General features: G+C 49.4%; 3 protein-coding genes across 10 annotated transcripts in view; 2 read left to right on the top strand and 1 right to left on the bottom strand.

The window, feature by feature from the left end:
- Nucleotides 1-215: 215 nt before the first annotated feature.
- Pmpca (peptidase, mitochondrial processing alpha subunit) lies at nucleotides 216-8,271 on the bottom strand. Of its 2 annotated transcripts, XM_031369437.1 has the most exons (13): nucleotides 8,021-8,271; nucleotides 7,318-7,520; nucleotides 7,146-7,225; nucleotides 6,867-6,949; nucleotides 6,273-6,367; nucleotides 5,506-5,606; nucleotides 4,798-5,061; nucleotides 4,488-4,580; nucleotides 4,282-4,400; nucleotides 4,103-4,193; nucleotides 3,897-3,959; nucleotides 2,317-2,461; nucleotides 216-1,193 (listed from the first exon to the last, which is right to left on the bottom strand). In XM_031369437.1, exons 1-13 carry the CDS (start codon nucleotides 8,086-8,088, stop codon nucleotides 1,024-1,026), a joined length of 1,575 nt encoding a protein of 524 aa, XP_031225297.1. In that variant the 5' UTR covers nucleotides 8,089-8,271; the 3' UTR covers nucleotides 216-1,023. The 2 variants fall into 2 exon arrangements, with proteins under 2 accessions (XP_031225297.1, XP_031225298.1); XM_031369438.1 differs by lacking the exons at nucleotides 7,318-7,520; nucleotides 8,021-8,271 and having other exon boundaries at nucleotides 6,273-6,365; nucleotides 7,146-7,201.
- On the top strand, nucleotides 8,123-15,918 carry Entr1 (endosome associated trafficking regulator 1). Of its 4 annotated transcripts, none has more exons than XM_031369439.1 (10): nucleotides 8,123-8,304; nucleotides 8,388-8,537; nucleotides 8,899-8,967; nucleotides 9,681-9,796; nucleotides 10,037-10,444; nucleotides 11,275-11,348; nucleotides 11,708-11,819; nucleotides 12,171-12,233; nucleotides 12,518-12,657; nucleotides 14,447-15,918. In XM_031369439.1, the coding sequence occupies exons 1-10, from the start codon at nucleotides 8,235-8,237 to the stop codon at nucleotides 14,541-14,543; spliced, it is 1,299 nt and encodes a 432-aa protein (XP_031225299.1). In that variant the 5' UTR covers nucleotides 8,123-8,234; the 3' UTR covers nucleotides 14,544-15,918. The 4 variants fall into 4 exon arrangements, with proteins under 4 accessions (XP_031225299.1, XP_031225300.1, XP_031225302.1 ...); XM_031369441.1 differs by having other exon boundaries at nucleotides 8,162-8,304; nucleotides 8,426-8,537; XM_031369440.1 differs by lacking the exon at nucleotides 8,388-8,537.
- A 785-nt stretch (nucleotides 15,919-16,703) lies between these two features.
- Nucleotides 16,704-17,712, top strand: part of Snapc4 (small nuclear RNA activating complex polypeptide 4) — an 18,253-nt gene continuing 17,244 nt past the window's right edge. For 2 of the 4 annotated variants that reach the window (XM_031369423.1, XM_031369420.1), the window contains exon 1: nucleotides 16,704-16,976. The gene's annotated coding sequence lies outside the window, so the exon portion shown is untranslated. Of the gene's footprint in view, nucleotides 16,977-17,484; nucleotides 17,509-17,712 lie in introns of those variants that run through there. The other 2 variants (XM_031369425.1, XM_031369422.1) reach the window with 2 other exon arrangements.

The raw sequence follows: 17,712 nt of genomic DNA, 5'->3' as shown, positions 1-17,712 counted from the left end.
CAGGCTGGCCTCAAACTCAGAGAACCACCTGCTTCTGCCTCCTAAGTGCTGGGATTAAAGGCATGAGCCACCACTGCCCAGCACTTTGGTGCTTCTTTTTGGACATTCTCTGGCACGTTAGAAAAGACTGAGGGGTAATCTTCGAATTTCTCAGTTTGGCCTGATATCAAGATCATAAAATCTTGGGGGTGGGGGTCAAAGTGCAGCCACAACAATTTACATTTAGATAGCCTTTATATTTAGAGGGCATTTCAGTTGGAAAGTTAAACATTTAAAATAGTGCAGATGACAGATGACATGGGAAATTAAAACTGGGCTTGTAAATAATTGTGAGATACAACTGGCATGGTGACTCTTACTTGGAAGACCAGTAACTAAGGCTAAGACAAGATCACTGAGGCCAGCCTTATCTCTATCTTGAGTTATAGGCCAGCCAGGGCTAAGTAGAATTCTATCTCAAAGGAGTAAAAGACTGTGAAATACCTTCAGGCTTGTTAAAAAACTTAAGCTTTAGAAATGAGACAGCCAAGCGTGGTAGCACTTGCCTATAATCTTAGCACCTGGGAGGCAAAGGCAGGAGGGTCTCTGTGGGTTTGAGATGACTATATCTCATAGCGAGTCTCATGCCAGTCAGGGCTATACTGTGAGATCTTATTTGAGGGGAAAAGAATGAGTACAACGATCTATGCCTGTGGTCCTAACAGTGGGGAGGCCCTGCGTGCTTTCAGAGCACAGTGCTTTGAGCCCTGAGACTTCTAATCTTTCCCAGCCTTCCTTGCTCCAGAGACGTCTAGGGGGCAGACAGCACCTGCTTTGGCAAACACTCAGTAAAAACACTTGTTAGATGAAGAACAAGCAGCATGTGTTTGAGAGACACGAAGGTGCAGTGGCAACAGTAACTTTCATTCAAGTTTCCAGAGTTTCACTGTTGGCACTCAGTGTTCACAGAGTGGCTATCCTTATGCAGTGTCCACACCAACAGTAACATGCACACAAGCACTCTGCAGCCTGCCCTGAGGGATTCTACCGGAACAGCCGGTATGTTCTGGGCAGGCGCCCATCTCTGCTGGACAGTGCTGCCTGGATGTGCTCATAGGTGGGTAGGTCAGTCAAATCACCCAGGGCAGCCACAGCAGGCTTGCCACGGAGCATCTTGGAAGCAACCCTCTTGATATCTTCTGGCTTCACATTGCCTACAACAGAGTAAGCGGCAGTGAGGGCAAGAGCAGGGTTTCCATCTCCATCTCCGACAGTGTGTGTGAGCACTCAGGCCGAGGAGCCCTGATCTACATCATTCCACCATGGGGAAGGGGAGGCTGCTGAGGGACAGACCAGGGTACATCAGTCAAAGGGCAAAGTGAGTTCCCATTAGGTGGGGAACTACAGTGACTTAAAATTATTTCCAAGATGAATAGGCATGCCTGTACTCCAAGCACTGGGGAAGCAGGAGGCTTGAGGCTCAGGATCAACACCAGCCTGGGCTACAGTAGATAGACCCTATCTCAAATCCCCTAAGCCACAGCAGCAGCAAATATTTTCAAACACATGAGGGTAGCCAAGCAGGGTAATGCACACTCACAGCTAAACAGAAAGGTTTAAGGCGAGTCTAAGCTGTGAGTCCGTCTATGAGACTTAAAAACAACCCAACACTGGGGGGCATAGCCACCCATCAGGAGGCTCATGTTTAGACAGAGTGGGTTGTCATAAGTTCACTTTATTTTCCAGTCTGAAGAAATAAAATCTAGACTCCTTCCCGCAGTAACATGTCCTTTTTGGCAGACAGACAGATGAGGACACACACACACAGAGTGAGCATGGCCTTCAGAAGGGATCCCAGCAACCCATCCTCTAGAATCCCAAAGAGGTCAGCTTTTTCTAGAGAAGATGAGGTCTCTCATGAGGGCAGGTCAATCCACCTGTCCCAGACCACCAGGATTCCCAAACCCAGGCAGGTGGACTGAGTTATCTTCAGAGGACAGGTGACAGCCAAGCTGCCCCTACTTACAGTTCTGTTCCAAGCTTCCCACCCAGTTCAGAAGACTAACCACAAACCACAAGACACACTGCCAGAGCCACAGGACAGAGTCTGTAACAAGCTACATTACTCCAGCCCAGTGACACTCTTCTACCACTACCTCCACACCTCCTTCCAAGGCTGAAGAGCCTAATTATAATTAGTACAGGACGGAGCTTGGAAAGGACTTTGGGGAAGCCCAGGCTCGTGGTATGGCAGATAACAGGAGACTCATCTGTCTGTCTGTCTGCATCAGGGCACAGTCTCAAATGAGCCCAAACCAAGCTTCTGGGCATACTCACGAATGAGTGTACATAGCTCATGGGGCAGCTTTCTTGAATGTGTAGCCAACACCTGTCTCCCCACATCCTCAAAGATCACAGGCCTGGACTCCAGGTTCATCATGAGCATGGACATCAGCTGTGTCTTGGCCCGCTCTAGCTCCACCTGAGGACCAAACACCACTAGTCACCTTTACAGCTGGCTCAAGTGGGTAGAGGGGCTGGCCCAAATATGTCCCAGTAAAGAGGCCTCCATGTGCCCAAAGATGAGTAGAGTGGAGGGGCTGTTCCAGTCTGGTCTGCAGTCTGGCACACTCCGAGCATGGGAGGAACTACACTGGAAAAGCCTTCATCACACCCAAGACAGAAACACCGTGTCCAGTCTCTGCTGACTGAATCACAGAACAACATGCATCAGGAAGCCACACCTGGTTGCACAGGAAACCAGAGGTTGTTGATGCAGCAAAGATTTTGGTGCTCAGCATATAAACAGGACCCAGGCCACTATCACATGGTGCTACCAAGGAGGCAGCAGAATCAACAGTTGAGCCTCTGGCCAGGTGTGAACTTCAAATGTGGCACCAAAGAATCAGGACCACAAGGGACAGACCAAGCTGGGGGTGTAGGCACTTGCCGGTAAGCCAAGCATTCAGGAGGAGGCAGGGGGCAAGAGAACTCTAAGTTTGAGGCCAGCCTGGCTACCTTATGAGTGCTTGTCTTAATGCAAGGTATTTATGACTTATGCAATTTCAGGCAAACTTAATACTATATATTTATCTCAATAGACCTGACTTTAGTGGAAACCATTTTATCAAGATATTAGTGGAAATATAGAGCATTAATTTTGGCTGTGTTGGTGGTGGAACCCAGGGTCTTGAGCATACCTAGTAAGCTCTCCACTACTGAGCCATGCACCCCAGACCCAGACCTTGGTTTGTTTTAGACAGTCTTATTGTTACATTACTTTAGGCTGGCCTTGAACTCATCACCACCTTCCTCTACTTCCTGAGAGTTGAGGTCATAGAGATGCATATACATTAATTGCTTTGCTTTGCAGTAGTTTTCATTTCTAAGCAGATTTTTATTTTTTCAATAATGTTGCCTTTTCCTCCTTAAAAAGCCAGTATGTGTTATTTGACCACTGAAGAAAACTTGCACTATGCAGAAAGACAAAATGCATGCTCGAGCAAATCACCTTGCTTTTATAAGCTCTGGCCCAGGAAGTAACAAAACTTCCGAACATTAACCAAAAGACAGACAGCCAGTGGTAATGTACACCTTTAATCCCAGTGGTTGGAAAGCCAATCAGGTGGCTCTGAGTTCAAGGCCAGCCTGGCCTGCAGTGTAAGTTCCAGGACAGCTAGCCCTACACATAGAAACTCAACAAAAACTTGGGTTCCAACATAAAATGGAACTAAGAAAGACATAGAAACTGTGCATTACTGTTTGTCTTGTATGATGATGCTTTAGCTCAGGGCCATTCTGTAGGGACAACTTAGAGAGGGACAATGCCCTTTGGGAAGCACTAGGGAGGCTTGGCCTGCCGCTCCTTCAGCTGTGGGACTTGCTAGATCGGGTGCAAGGGATGCTCCAGGCCTTACCAAATCCACCGTTCTGCCCATCAAGATAAACTCCTTTGTGATGATTTCCACCATTTCTCGAACCTACAAAAGAACAAGAGATGAGGGTGTGAACTGCAGCCAGGCCTGCTGATCCCTCAGGCATCCCCTGTTCCCCACCCAGAGCTCTGGCACTATTGAAGAGTGTACAATGGAGTGGGCTAGACAGACAGCAGTGCTGTCCTCACTTGTCTTGGGTCTGCGCTGGCATGAATGCACAGGAGGCCTGTATCTTCATAGCTGTGGTGGTAGGAGGTTGCATTGTACATCCAGTGGTGCCTGTGAGGGGACATATGGTGTCCAGTGAAGGTGACAGGGTAGCTGAAGGTGTCAGCACAGCCGGTGCTCTCAGCAGCCTAGCACCCACCGATTGAGCACGTTGAGGTAGAGGCGGGAGAACATGCCTTTGCCAGGCCCTCCAGCTGAGAAGGAGCCCCCTCCTCCCATCATCATATTCAGTACAGCAAAAGGGATGAAGTCCTCCTCCTATGGAATGCAGAGGCACACCAATCAATGCCAGTCCGACACAGTCGCTTGACCCCACTGGTGCACCTGACCTATACCTGGACTCACCAGAAAGGAACAGCTCTCCAGTCCTACCATGATGTGTGTGAGCTCTGGAATTGGGGTTGGGCCAAGGCTGACATTTGACATGTCTCTCTCCACCTGCACACAACCAGACACATGTCAATAAGGCCAGCAAACTTCTAAGAAAACAGCCACACTCAACCAGACACCAGGTGACCTCAGCCCTGTCACCTCTTGCTTTGAACATGGATGTGTTCATACTGTCAAAGTGCTGGATTGTACACTAAGGAGAAGCATAAAGCACATACTCAGAGGATAAATGGCACAACAACTGAGAGTTTTCCTGCTGAGTTACCTTGACGATCCCCCCAGTGTACTGGGCCACTGATCTGTCAATGTCCACCATTTCAGGAGCACCCCAGGCAGGCTGAACTCCTAGGAGGTACTTTCTGGCACACTCCACCAGGTGCTCGTGCTCCACACCCACTCCAGCAAGCACCATGCGGTCAGGAGTATAGTAGTTCTTCAGGTAGGAATGCAACACTTTTCGATCAATCTTTGCTATGTTTTCTGCAGGACAGAACCGGTGCAGGCCCACTGTGTTCTCCCTAAAAGCAGCCTGAGGCAGGCAGGAGGAGAACAAACCCAAGTGAGAAAAAATATCAGGTCTCCAACATGGCCTATAACCACATCTGCAACAAAAAGACCGGGCATTATCTCTAGTTTGGCTCCATGTGTTTCTAGAAGCAGCAAGTTTACCTCAAGAGAGAAAATTTGAAAAACACATAGAAGAGCCACACAGATGGAATGGCTCTCCCACTGATACCCTAAGTGGGAACAGCTACCACTGCAGACATGGCAGGCTCAGAAGAACACAGCACTCAGGAAACCAAGGCACGGAGACTACGAATTCAAGACCAAACCTGAACCAAACAGCAACTATCTCAAAAACAAAACAAAAACCAAAAACAAACAAAAAACCCACAAAGCCAAGCCTGTTTTGTAAACCTAACCACCCGCACGGCCAGGAGCAGGAAGAGGCACATGTGGCCTCCCATTTTACTTCGTGAATCATCTCAGTGAGCAGTGGCTCTGGGTCAGGTCTCATATTCAGGTCCTCAAGTTCAAACTGCACAGCCATCCTCGTCATCTCAATTTCTTCATCTGTAAGAGTCCAGACAAAGGTTTGGTCTGAACCAGCAAGGAAGAAGACAGCACTGACCCTGAGCAGCTGAGCCTGGCCAGGTGCTATAGTCATCTACTAGGGAAAGCACTGCAGCACCTATGAGGGAGGATGCTAGATGAAAATTAGGGACCCGGGCCTCTTGTCCTGGTCTGTTCTGTAGACCTTTAACCTGCTCCAAGCTCAGCTGCCTCACCTGCTGTCTGTCCCAAAATCCAGCTGTGAGGACACAAGGTGAACATGGCAACATTTAGGAAACAGACAGCACCTGAGTCAGGGCTCCGTTCCTCAGCTGGAGCCATTCGGCCAGGCTGCTATGAAACTCAGCAAAGGGACTAGCTGCTGTTCCCTCCTGGACCCTCCTAACAGGAATCCAAGTCCTGCCACGCAAGAGAAACTTCTGTAGGCATGGCATTCTTGTTTACACACAGGATGAGGGACATTTCTGAACAGAACTTTAGTAAACCCTTTAAGGTCTCTTTTAGATATATGGAAGTATGGAGCATTGTGTACAACACTACAGGCTTGTCTAAGCGCTAGTACTCTCCAATGACTGGCACATGAGTGACTGGCTCTAACAGTGCCTCCCCACAGGAAATTACAGTCCTTCCAAAGCTCCTCTGGCCCACCCAGCCACAGAGTCACACCTGTCAGGCGGGGGTGCAGAACCACATCAGCCAGCAGGCCCACCACAGTGTCCAAGCCTTTGCTGTCAGCAGACACAGCATACATTGTGGTGTCTCTGGAAGGAAATAAGCCACAATAGCAGGTGCTAGGTTTACAGCAGATAACAACAGGGATCGAGGCCCTGCATGCCAGCAGACTCTACCACGACCTCTTCCTTGGGTGTGAAGGCCTTAAAGGAGCCACAACTGCCCACAGTGAAGCTTTCCCTAAGATACTATGGAGCCGGCTGAAGCTGGTTCTCCCCTCTTCGCAGAGGAGGTCTCTCACTCCAGGCTTCCTAGGCCTGCACAAACAACCAGCTGGTCTAAATGAAAACTGGTTCACATGGAAACATGCCCAGCCTCAGAGAGCTGTAAGCAGCCTGCTTGTTTAGCTTAGCATTCTTCACAGGTAAAGGCCTGGGCAATTAGAAGTTCAAAGGATGTCAGAGAAGAAACTAGGATGGTATGCTTTCTGTCCCCAGCACTCCATCAGGCATGCTGTTAATTTTTAGAGAGACTCCAAGAGACTCTGACCAAGGATGACGAGGACATTTATACATTAACATAAAATACCTTGAGGTCTGGCAGTCACAGATACCACCATGTTTTTCCAGTGTAAGCAGAATTTCATCTTTGCTGTCAAATCGAGCAGTAGACTATAAAAATAATTAAGCTTAAGTAAGTAGCCCAAAAACTTAACAGAAAACATTAAGTTTACATTTGCTTTCAAACACACAAAATTATGTCCTAAGTTTTTTGTGAGCATCAACGTCATATCCAGATCATTAACTAATACGAATTCTTAGAAAAGAAAAACTGAGAACTTATAAAAATTACAAACTAGACACTGACCGAAAATGCCAATTTTTCCAAAAAATGAGCAATTCCACTAAGATATTTTGCTTCATATCGTGATCCTGAATTAATAAGAACTGGTAATAAAAAGAAAATTAACAGGTTAAGCCAGATATTCAAAACATTTAATCAACAGAAAGTTTTCAAAACCATGGCCAATAGAACTTACTTCCTACGGTACAGAATTGTCCAAATTTATTTTGAGATGCCACACGAAGCCCATTGTCCAGAGTGGTAACTTTGGTTTCAAACTTTTCCTGTCCATCAACTGTAGCAAAAATAGGCTTGGGTACTCCAGGTAAGGGAGAAGAGAGGGGGGTGCTGGGGTAGGTGGCGCCACTGCTGAACCGTCTGTGTGCAGGAGATCCAAACCTACAGCAGAGTAACCAAATATAGCTATTTATTCATATTTTATGTTTGAGCGTCTGCCTGCACAGATGTATGTTCATCACAGGCATGCCTACTGTCCATGGAGGTCAAAAGAGGATGCCCTGGAAGTGGAGTTATAGATGGTTGTGAGCCACCAAGTGGGACCAAACCCAGGGGAAGCAATCAGTAGGCTTAACTACTGAGCCATCTCTCCAATCCCGGTCTTTGGGTCTTCACTGCCCACTCCGAACAGCAGGCTGTGTGAGAAACGAGTTCCTGGGCATAGGGGCCTGGGCAAGGCCGGCCCTTCAGAGCTTCGCCTTGGTCTGGAAGGCTTCAGCCCCACTGACTCTGCCGACCTCTCCCAACCAGGCTCCCCGGCTCGTTCTCCAGGCCCAAGGCGCCTGTGCTCTGCTCCAGGGCCCATTCTTCTCTTCCAGTTCCCCCCGGGACCAACTCCCTCGAGTCCTCCTTTCCTCGCACCAACAATAGCCTCGGCTCACCTGGGCCGCGCGCCCAGCGCCGCAGATCCCCGAAGCAGCCGCGCAGCCGCCCACACTGCCGTCGCCATCGCGCCGCCGCGCTTCTGCGGTCACTTCCGCTTCTGACCCCGCCCCGCGGCGTTCGGCGCTGGCTTCCGGCCCGCCGCGCCGGATGAGGCAGGGGCTGGCGACGGCGTTGTGGGCCATGGGGTCGCGGCCGGGCTAGGGCGCGGCGATGTCGGGCTACGCGCGGCGGCAGGGCGCGCCCCCACTATCACGGACGCGGAGCCTCGTGGTTCCGGACGGTGAGCGGCGCGCGGCCGGGGCAGGGCCGGGGGGCGCGGGCAGCGGCGGCCCGCGGTGAAGCCGCTCTCGTTGTCGCTTACAGCTCCTGCGTTCTATGAGCGCCGGTCTTGTCTCCCCCAGCTAGACTGTGAGCGCCCCCATGGCGGGGACCTGCATCCCCACCTCTTCGGCTTTCGGCCGACGTTTATGTGCTATGTGCCCAGCCCGGTGCTGGCTTCGGTAGGAGACACAGGTGAGAGTCGGGGCGCCGGCCACAGTGCGGAGCTGGGCAGCGCGGGGATCCCACCCCACAGCCCGCCCGCCCGCCCCAAGGCAGGAAGGTCAGTGCCCAGTGGAGCTCGAAGACCACTTCAGCCCACCGGATTGGGAAAGGCCAGGGGCTGGACCTAGTGGGTCTGCGTTCCACCTGCAGCTGCTCTTAGAGCGCGCAGGAGTATGTAGTTTATTGCGTTCAGCCTCAGAAGACAGCCTTCTAGTCCCAGACCAGAGCCTGTCAGTGGGAGTCAGGCATCTTCGGTCTTTACCTCCCTGGACAAACGCTGCAGTCATAAGGCTTGCTGTGATCACGGTGAGCTGACAATGTCTTTTTGCAGATTTTGGCTGTGGAAAGGGGAAATGTACTAAACAAGGTCCGTCGGGAGCCCATGAGACGCGCTTTGGAGGTAGAGTAGCTCAGTGATTCTCTTTTTTCCTCTTCCCGGCAGTAGTCTGGCCATGGGCTTTCAGGATGACAGAGTTTGGAACCCAAAAGAGCAGTGGAGGTGGGCGCCCAAGATTGAAGACTGAGTGTGAGGGCAAAATAATTTAAGATGTCACAGGTGCCTGGGAGGTGCAGAGGCAGCAGGATACAAGTCACACAGAAGCCCGACACCCTCATAAGATGTAGGCGTTATGTTATGAGACCCACATAAGCAGCTGAGTCTGGTAGGTGTGGAGGTAGAGGCTGGTCAACTAGGGTACTTGGAGAAAAGGTCAGAGGAAAGGATGGCACAGAGTAGTTGGTGGCACTATGGCATCTCAGGAGCTTTGAATCCCTTACAGGAGTAGCCTTCAGCTCACACTGAGTATGTGGAGTGAAGTCCGCCTCAGCAGTCTACAGGCTTTACTGGGGAACTGGGCAGATGACTCAGAGGTAGACCAGTCACCTGAATATGGGTGGACCCCTGGACTTGATCTTTGGCACAGCATTTTTTGTTTTAAGGTGGCAAGGGCTGTCTCAGAGAGGCCAAAGGGTGAGAACCTGCCAGAGTGGGCCTGTTCCCTAACCTCTTTGATCAGTTCTCCTGTTGTATAGTGTTGAGTCACAGTTGAAATGTGATAGTAACACGGGATGTTGAGGGCCCTTTCACAGTCTCTGTGGTGTTTGTTATTTCAGGTGACAAACTTGAAGATCTTGAAGAAGCCAATCCATTCTCCTTCAAAGAGTTTTTGAAAACCAAGAACCTCAGCCTGTCAAAAGAAGATACAACCACCAGCCGAATTTACCCGAAGGTACATCTGGGAAGCTGTCAGTGGTTGCCTTAAAGGACATCTCTTTTAACTTACAGCTTTGGAGACAGACACTTGAGTGTGGGGGAGCAAAGCAGGACAGATATGGCTACTGATGGAGAGACTATGGGTGGAACATCTGCTTGGCCCCTTTTGGTAGATGAGATGGGCCTTCCTTGTGGGAGCATAGCGAAGGCTGAGCGTCGGCTTCCGGTCTGCAGTGTTTCTCTCCACTGTTTTTAGGAAGCCTCAAGGCACCCACTGGGACTAGACCACAGCTCCCCTGCCTCCCAACCCACGGGATATGGCCTGGAATATCAGCAGCCATTTTTTGAAGACCCAACAAGAGCCAGCAACCTAGAGGAGGATGAAGAAGATGGATGGAATAGAGCCTACCTGCCATCTGCTGTGGAGCAGACTCATTCCTCTAGAGCCACACAGAACTCATCGCCCTGTGGCACCTACCTTTCCTTTTTTTCTAACACATCAGAGCTGGCAGGTCCTGAGTCTTTGCCCCCATGGACGCTGAGTGACGCTGACTCCAGGATCTCCCCAGCATCCCCAGCTGGGAGTCCTAACGCAGACTTTTCGGCTCATGAAGAATCCCTAGGGGACAGACACCTGCGGACGTTGCAGATAAGTTATGAAGCAGTAAGTGAGGGCACAGCGGCACCCAACACAGCTGAGCAGTCTTGTAGAGAGGAGTTGCAGTCGTCTGCTTCCTGGGTGGCTTGGGCTCAATGCCACAGTCAAGGCAATTACTCATATAATGGCTTGTAGAATTGCCCTGAAGAAGGACCTAGAGATACAGATAGCTCAGTGGTAGTTTTTTTCCTAGCACTTGGGAAGTCCTGGGTTAGGTGAATGCTGAAAGATAAGAGAGAAAAAGGAATCTCTCAATGGAGAGCTCGCCCCTGGCTTGGTTTCGGCTGTGCAATTAGTATAGCAGGCTGAGAAACACTGTAGTGAGCTCACAGGCAAGCAAACATGAGCTAGCATGAAGTGTATTTTGGTCTATTGGAAGTGTCGTCTAAGAGTCATCTTGCTGAATGCCCCACATGAAGGAAGGCCATAAAACCATAGTCACCTAGAAAAATTGAAGTGTGTGGCCACAAGTCATCTTCTGTACTAAGGGCTTGAGGGTGTCCCATTTGACTGGGGTGTTTTCGTTCCAGAGCTGGGCATGGAAGTGCACAACTGTCATCCCAGCACTTGGAAGGTGAAGGCAGGAGGAACAGAAGTTCAAAGCCATTCTTGGCTACATAGGAACAAGTAGAGGGCAAACTAGGTTGCAGGAGGTGCTGTCTCAACAAGACATTTCACGGACAAATGGGATGTGTCTTCACCTCCAGCCCTGCCTCCAGTGCAGAAGGTTCTACCTCCAGACTGACAAGAGAATATATTTAAGAACAGAAAGTGTGTTCCGCTTGGGAGGGAGACATACTGGCTGACTAATGAGGATTTTTTTTTTTTCTCTACAGCTGAAAGATGAAAACTCTAAGCTCAGAAGAAAGCTAAATGAGGTTCAGAGCTTCTCTGAAACTCAAACAGAAATGTATGTAAACTTGTAGTTAGGCATCACCTTAAAAGCCTCCTCTACCATTCAGGGAGCCTGGTTCCAAGGACTGAGGTGCCTCGCTGCTTGTCACCCGTAACCCTAAAGCAGCAAACACACTTTCACACTTCCCTGTTCTGTTTTAGTCTTGTTAAGACACAGCTGGATTTTGTCTTGGTTGGCAGAGCTTGAGAAAATGGTACCTGGGCCTTCCACCGGGAGCATGAAGCTACTCTGGCTGGAGGTCATTGCTCCATCCATGGGCTCTAGGGGTTTCGCCAGTTAATCAGGCTAAAGTGCGGTTAGAAGAATTCTTGACAATGGTCTGGAGAACTCAACTCAATTTTTCCTTTATTAAGGGTGAGGACGCTCGAACGGAAGTTGGAGGCGAAGATGATCAAGGAGGAGAGTGACTTCCACGACCTCGAGTCAGTAGTCCAGCAAGTCGAACAGAACCTCGAACTGATGACCGTACGGAGGGGCTCTGCTCTGGGATAGTGGGCAGGGGACGGGCTACTGCTGCTGCAAAAGAGCACTTGTTACTGTTGCCAGAGTCCACAGCTGGACCCTGAGGTCAGCAGGCAGCTCTCACCATGCTGAGTGTGTGTACTGTGGTAGGCCAGCATACCCTGACACTGTGAACGGGTTCTCCCTTGGGGTGGGTGGTCCCTGATGCTGGTGAGCCCAGGTCCCAAGGGTGGACATCCATGGGTAGAGTAATCAGGACGGTAGGTTATAGCTCACTGCTGTCTGTTGAGGTAAGTGTCCTGTATTAACACACCCTTTGTGATGTGCATTGTGTTTATTTTTTGGGGGCCACAGAAACGAGCTGTAAAAGCAGAAAATCATGTCTTGAAGCTGAAACAGGAAATAAATTTGCTTCAGGTAAGTAAAAAGAAAGGTTTAGCTGTTATTGTGCTTTGTTAAGTCTCCTAGACATGAGTTCAGGGAGGAAGAAATAATGTAAGCCAAGCATGGTGATGTTTGCTTATAATTGGAGCATTCAGGAGGCTGAGGCCATTTAAGGCCAGCCTAGTCTACAGGGCAAGCAGTACCTGTTTTGAGTAGGCTAAGGCCAGGCTCATCCCCATGTCCAGATCTGCGCCTGTTGTGATGCAGAGGTGTGGCTGAATTGCCTTGGAGCACTAACTGTTCACCTTTCTCTCTAGGCACAGCTCTCAAACTACAGGCGAGAAAATGAAGCCCTGCGGTCAGGCCAGGGTGCCAGTCTTACCGTGGTGAAGCAGAATACTGATGTGGCCTTGCAGAACCTCCATGTTGTCATGAACAGTGCACATTCATCCATAAAGTGAGTCCCCAGATGGCCTGGCTACCAGATGTTCTAGCTCTACAGTCTGACTAGACCAGGAAGGGAAAGGTGCTAACCCGCTCACTTAAGGCAATCAAGCAAGATTAGTCTTTTGGTTTTGAGACAGGGTCTCACCCTGTAGCACTAACTGGCCTGGAGTTATGTAGACTAGGCTGACCTTGAATTCACTCAGGTCCTTCTGCCTCAGCATAGAGTTAAAGGCATGCACCACTTCACCTGGCTTGTTTTTTGAGGGTTTTTTGTTTGTTTGTTTTTTAAAGATTTATTTATATTATGTATATGCATACACTGTAGCTGTACAGATGGTTAGAGCCTTCATGTGGTTGTTGGGAATTGAATTTTAGGACCTCTGCTTGCTCCGGTCTGCCCCGCTCTCTCAGTCCCTGCTTGCCCAAAGATTGATTTATTATTATACATAAGTACACTGGAACTGTCATCAAACGCACCAGAAGAGGGTGTCAGATCTCATAATGGGTGGTTGCTGGGATTTGAACTCATTATGGGTGGTTGTGAGCACCATGTGGTTGATGAGATTTGAACTCAAGACCTTTGGAAGAGCAGTCAGTGCTCTTACCCTCTGAGCCGACTCTCCAGTGCCCTTCCCCGCCTTTTCTTTTTAAGATTTATTTTATGTATATGAGTACACTGTAGCTGTCTTCAGACACACTAGAAGAGGGCATTGGATCTTATTATAGATGGTTGTGAGCCACCATGTGGTTGCTGGGATTTGAACTCAGGACCTCTGGAAGAGCAGTCAGTGCTCTTAACCGCTGAGCCATCTCTCCAGCCCTTGTTTTGGTTTTTAAGACAAAATCTCCCTGTGTATAGCCTTGGCTGCTCTGGGACTATGTGTAGACCGGGTTAGCCTCAGACTCAGATTTCCTGCTTCTATTTCCCAAGTTCTGGAACTAAAGGTATGCATTATCATGCTCATTTTAGGATTTTTATTTTTAACCTGTTCCAGAGAACCTTTCAACTAATAGGTGTGGATGGTGCCATGGCTCCGAATCCAGCTTCTTTTTTTTTTTTTTAAATCATTTTCTCCAATTTTTTTTTTCTAAATATTTATTTATTAGTATATGTAAGTATACTGTAGCTGTCCTCAGACACACCAGGAGAGGGCATCAGATCTCATTAAGTATGGTTGTGAGCCACCATGTGGTTGCTGGGATTTGAACTCATGACCTCTGGAAGAGCAGTCGGTGCTCTTAACCACTGAACCATCTCACCAGCCCCCCGAATCCAGCTTCTTACCTATACATGCTGCAGCTCTAACTAAAGGGGGGTGGAGTAACTTCCCCCCACCCAGAAGTCTGCCACAGTGAGCATACTGTGCGCTAATCAGTTGTTGTTGATAATGGTGATTAGACACTCACCAAAGCTGCTGCTTGTTAAACCTGCCGAGATGTATTTAATTCATCTGACCTATTAAACACAAAAGCGTAGTTCTCATGACTAGAGATGTGGCTTGCAGGGTGACTGCCGCCCACATCATTGCAAGTACTGCACCATTGGCTTGGCCTCAGCAAAAAGCAAACTTCAGAAGCAGTTTCTGATGAACTTGTCTGGCTTCCAGCCCACCATCTTTAGTTGCGTTCCTGGAGCTTCGCTATAGGGTGGCAGGCCAGTGCACAAGCACTTGGGCCTGAGGGCTGCTACACAAGAGTCCAATGTGGCAAACCATGGTGGATCTCCCTGGACTCTCCTTTTAGATCTGTCTCTGGCTGCTTTTGTAGAGCTGGAATAATGGCCCTGGTCTCTCTTTTAGGCAACTGGTGTCTGGAGCAGAGACACTGAACCTTGTTGCTGAAATCCTCAAGTCTATCGACAGAATTACTGAAGTTAAAGATGAAGCAGACTCTTGAGAAGCTCTGCATGCCACTGGGTCCCATCACCTCTGCGCCAAAGGCACCACACATCTTCCAAATTTCTTCCTATCTATGCAGTCCTCACCAGAGCATTTCACAGCCAAAGCATGTCACTGGCCACTGCAGTACAGGGCTCCTTCCCTCCAGTGGCACCTAACAGTTTACATGAAGTCCCACTGTCCGATAGACTCACTGGTATACTAGAAGACATTTTTATAAAACCCAGCAGTTTTTAGAAATCACTAAAGCTGGAACGACAGTTTTGTAAGAAGCTTCTTTCACTGTCCTCTCAAATTTAGCTATAGGATGAGCTCGGGCTCAGCCTCAGTTTTATCAAGGGGAACACTGAGAGAGCCAGTGTGGAAGCAAGCAGCCTGTACAGGGACTCCTTCTGTCACTCAGTGCCTCATTAGCAGGTGGTTGACATTGTGCCTTCACAGGATGGCTCCTGCTGTCAGCAGCCTCACTGAGGCAGCACCACTTGGTAGATGCTGCTGTCCTCCCACCAGGACCATAGGACCAAGGTCACAGATTGTGCACATTGCAAAACTTTATACACTACTGTGGGGCTGTCGATTTTGATGCACGTTAATGTGTCTGTGTGCCTTTTGCATAGTGCAGTTCAGACTGGAATTAAAGCATACACTCACCTGGGAGGTCAGCACCAGCTCTTTGGGCTGTCTGGCTGGTTTTTGAAGGACAAGCAAGACAAGCAGCACCCTGTGCAGTGCTGAGGGGGTCAAGGTTTGGGGGCCACTTTCTTATAGAGTTTTTTTTTTTTTAAATTTTTCCTTTCCCCCTCCTGTTGAAATCGACAGCTTTCTTATCTAAATAAATCCTGAAGATCATTTATAATGCTTTGTCATTCCGGCTTTCTCAGGGATTCATGCTTAGAGCTGCCCTGCTCTTTTAACCTCAAGGTCTGCATCTCACGAGGATGTTCTTGTCATTGCTGGTTTATCAGACCCTCAGGTTCTTGACCCCTGGAGTCAGGCATATCACAAGAGTCACTACATTGTCAGTATGCTGGATAAGTCACATCCTAGCTCCACACTGAGGCTGGGTGGATGGAAGCCCAGCAACAAGTCATCAGACAAGGCATCAAGCCACTGGGCCCTTGAACTCACAAGGAAAGTTACAGCCTTTTAGGAGCTGTCCCCACCCCCACTGTGGGTGTTAGTGACTCAGAAGATCAGAGTGCAAAGTGGCAGGGCACATAGGAAGACCAGGCCCACAGGGCTCCAGGCAGAGCTGCAGTCAGGCGGAGCCCTCAGCCTTTCTCCACCACTGCAAGTGAGTGGGATAAGAGCTGCACAACTGTTTGTGCACTATTCATTTATGTATGAAGTGTTCCTAGATTAAAATTTTACAAGCACCACAGAGCATGGTGGTGTGTGCCTTTATTTATAGTACTGTGGAACAAAGACAGAAGGATCACAGTTCTAGATCAGTCTGTTCTATATAGATTCTGTCTCAAGAAACAAAAGTACCCTAGGGAAATTTGTCTGACAGTTTGTACCAGGTTTGCCCATCCAAGAAAGTCCTACACCAGAAACCTACAGGTTTCCTTTAATGCCCTAGGCTCACTCTGGCCAAACCCAATTCTGGGCCAGACTTGATATGACTCTTTATTTTCTTTTTTGAGACAGGGTTTATATAGTTCTGAAACTTGCTATGTTGTTTATCAGGTTGGATTTGAACTCACAAGAGTTATGCCTACCTCTGCCTCGTGAATGTTGGATTAAAGGGATGCATTATCATTCTTTGCTTTCAGGACCCTGTCCCCACTCCAGTAGTGTTGCAGGTGACTTCTAGCTTCTAGGTGGCTTCTAGTCAGTTCTCCATAAGACCACAGCCTTCCCCAGGTTCCACAAATTGGCAACTGGCCAGGTTTGGTTTCCACCAGCCTTGAGCCTCAGGCCATTGCATGCTTCTGCCACTCAGATGCATTAATAGGCACTAGGAAGACCCAGCTTCCTAGGGATAGTAGAATTAAGAAAGCTGTGAATAATACGATTGGCATTTTGTTTCATAAGAGTGAGACAGACCCCCCACCACTCCCCTTAGCCAGCAGCTCTGTGATGTGTTGGCCAGGCAGAATATTCCTCAGTGAATGTCCACTTCTGGTGGTCCCAGGTTATGGTCTCCGAAAACGCTATACACGGGAAAGTACTTGACACACTGATCATTCATCCAAACCCAGAACACCAGGAACTAAGTACATAACCCAGGGAACCTGGAGAAAATTGAAAGCCTAGCTAGGGCTCCGCCCTCCCACTCCCAGCATGCGTCCCAGCATGCCCTGCGCCGCAGCCTGGGTGGGACTTCCTGTGCAAGCCTACGGACTTCCGCGACTGCCATTGGTATGATATGCGTGTGGTCGCCTGGGCGACGATGCTGGCTGTGAAGTTTGGAAGGGAGGACTAGCAGGTGAGGACTGGCGGGCGGCAAGTAGCAGGCGTTGTGTCCAGGAGGGGCAGGGCACGGGGAAACCGAGGCCTGGCGTGGCCAGGATATTGCTGGAGCGGAAAGCCCGCGTCCGGAGCCTAGCTGAGGTCCCGTAGCTGGTGAGATGCAGGTCCGGATTTGTACAGTGCTGTGCTCCGAACCGCTGCTTTAACCCGTTGCACGCGCTGCAGCACCACCGGCCACCCCTGGCTTATCGAATCCAGCCACGTAGGGTGTACTGGATCCCGGAGTTAGGTTATGCCCTTAGAGGAGACAGGCAGCAAAGTGTCTCTGATGTCATTAAAGGCGGGCCGTGGCTCCCAACTCAGGACTTGAACATGTGACTTTTTCTTCCTTCATGTGGGCGGTGCTATGGGAGGAGATGGAATTGCTGCTGCCTCAAAACACACATTATTCTTTCGTTGGAGGCCAAGCATCCAGTGGCAATGGTTATTGCTAGGTCTGCAGATCGGCTGCATCTAGCCAAGTTGGTTGACAGACGTTCCCCGTTTGAGTAAGGAATGTCGTTGAAGGGGATTGTTTTGTTTTGTTGTAGTCAGTTAAGACTGCTATCAACAGGTGGGTGGTGGTGGCACACGCCTTTAATCCCAGCACTTGGGTGGCAGAGACAGGCGGATTTCTTGGTTCGAGGCCAGCCTGGTTTACAGAGTTAGTTCCAGGACAGCCAGGGCTATAGATAAACCCTGCCGGGGGGGGG

The sequence above is a fragment of the Mastomys coucha genome, unplaced genomic scaffold (assembly GCF_008632895.1).
Source record: "Mastomys coucha isolate ucsf_1 unplaced genomic scaffold, UCSF_Mcou_1 pScaffold15, whole genome shotgun sequence".
Classification (NCBI taxonomy): domain Eukaryota; kingdom Metazoa; phylum Chordata; class Mammalia; order Rodentia; family Muridae; genus Mastomys; species Mastomys coucha.
This window is presented reverse-complemented; position numbering and strand designations above follow the sequence as displayed.

Excerpts from the sequence above, each read along its gene's own strand:
- Pmpca (XM_031369437.1), bottom strand. The coding sequence starts at position 8,088 with ATGGCGACGGCAGTGTGGGCGGCTGCGCGGCTGCTTCGGGGATCTGCG. Across the intron at positions 6,950-7,145 it reads TGGAAAAATTGGCATTTTCG|TCTACTGCTCGATTTGACAG; the intron begins GTCAGTGTCTAG and ends TTATTTTTATAG. Across the intron at positions 1,194-2,316 it reads TGAGCTATGTACACTCATTC|GCAATGTGAAGCCAGAAGAT; the intron begins GTGAGTATGCCC and ends ACTCTGTTGTAG.
- Entr1 (XM_031369439.1), top strand. The coding sequence starts at position 8,235 with ATGTCGGGCTACGCGCGGCGGCAGGGCGCGCCCCCACTATCACGGACG. Across the intron at positions 8,305-8,387 it reads GAGCCTCGTGGTTCCGGACG|CTCCTGCGTTCTATGAGCGC; the intron begins GTGAGCGGCGCG and ends TGTCGCTTACAG. Across the intron at positions 11,349-11,707 it reads TCTGAAACTCAAACAGAAAT|GGTGAGGACGCTCGAACGGA; the intron begins GTATGTAAACTT and ends TCCTTTATTAAG.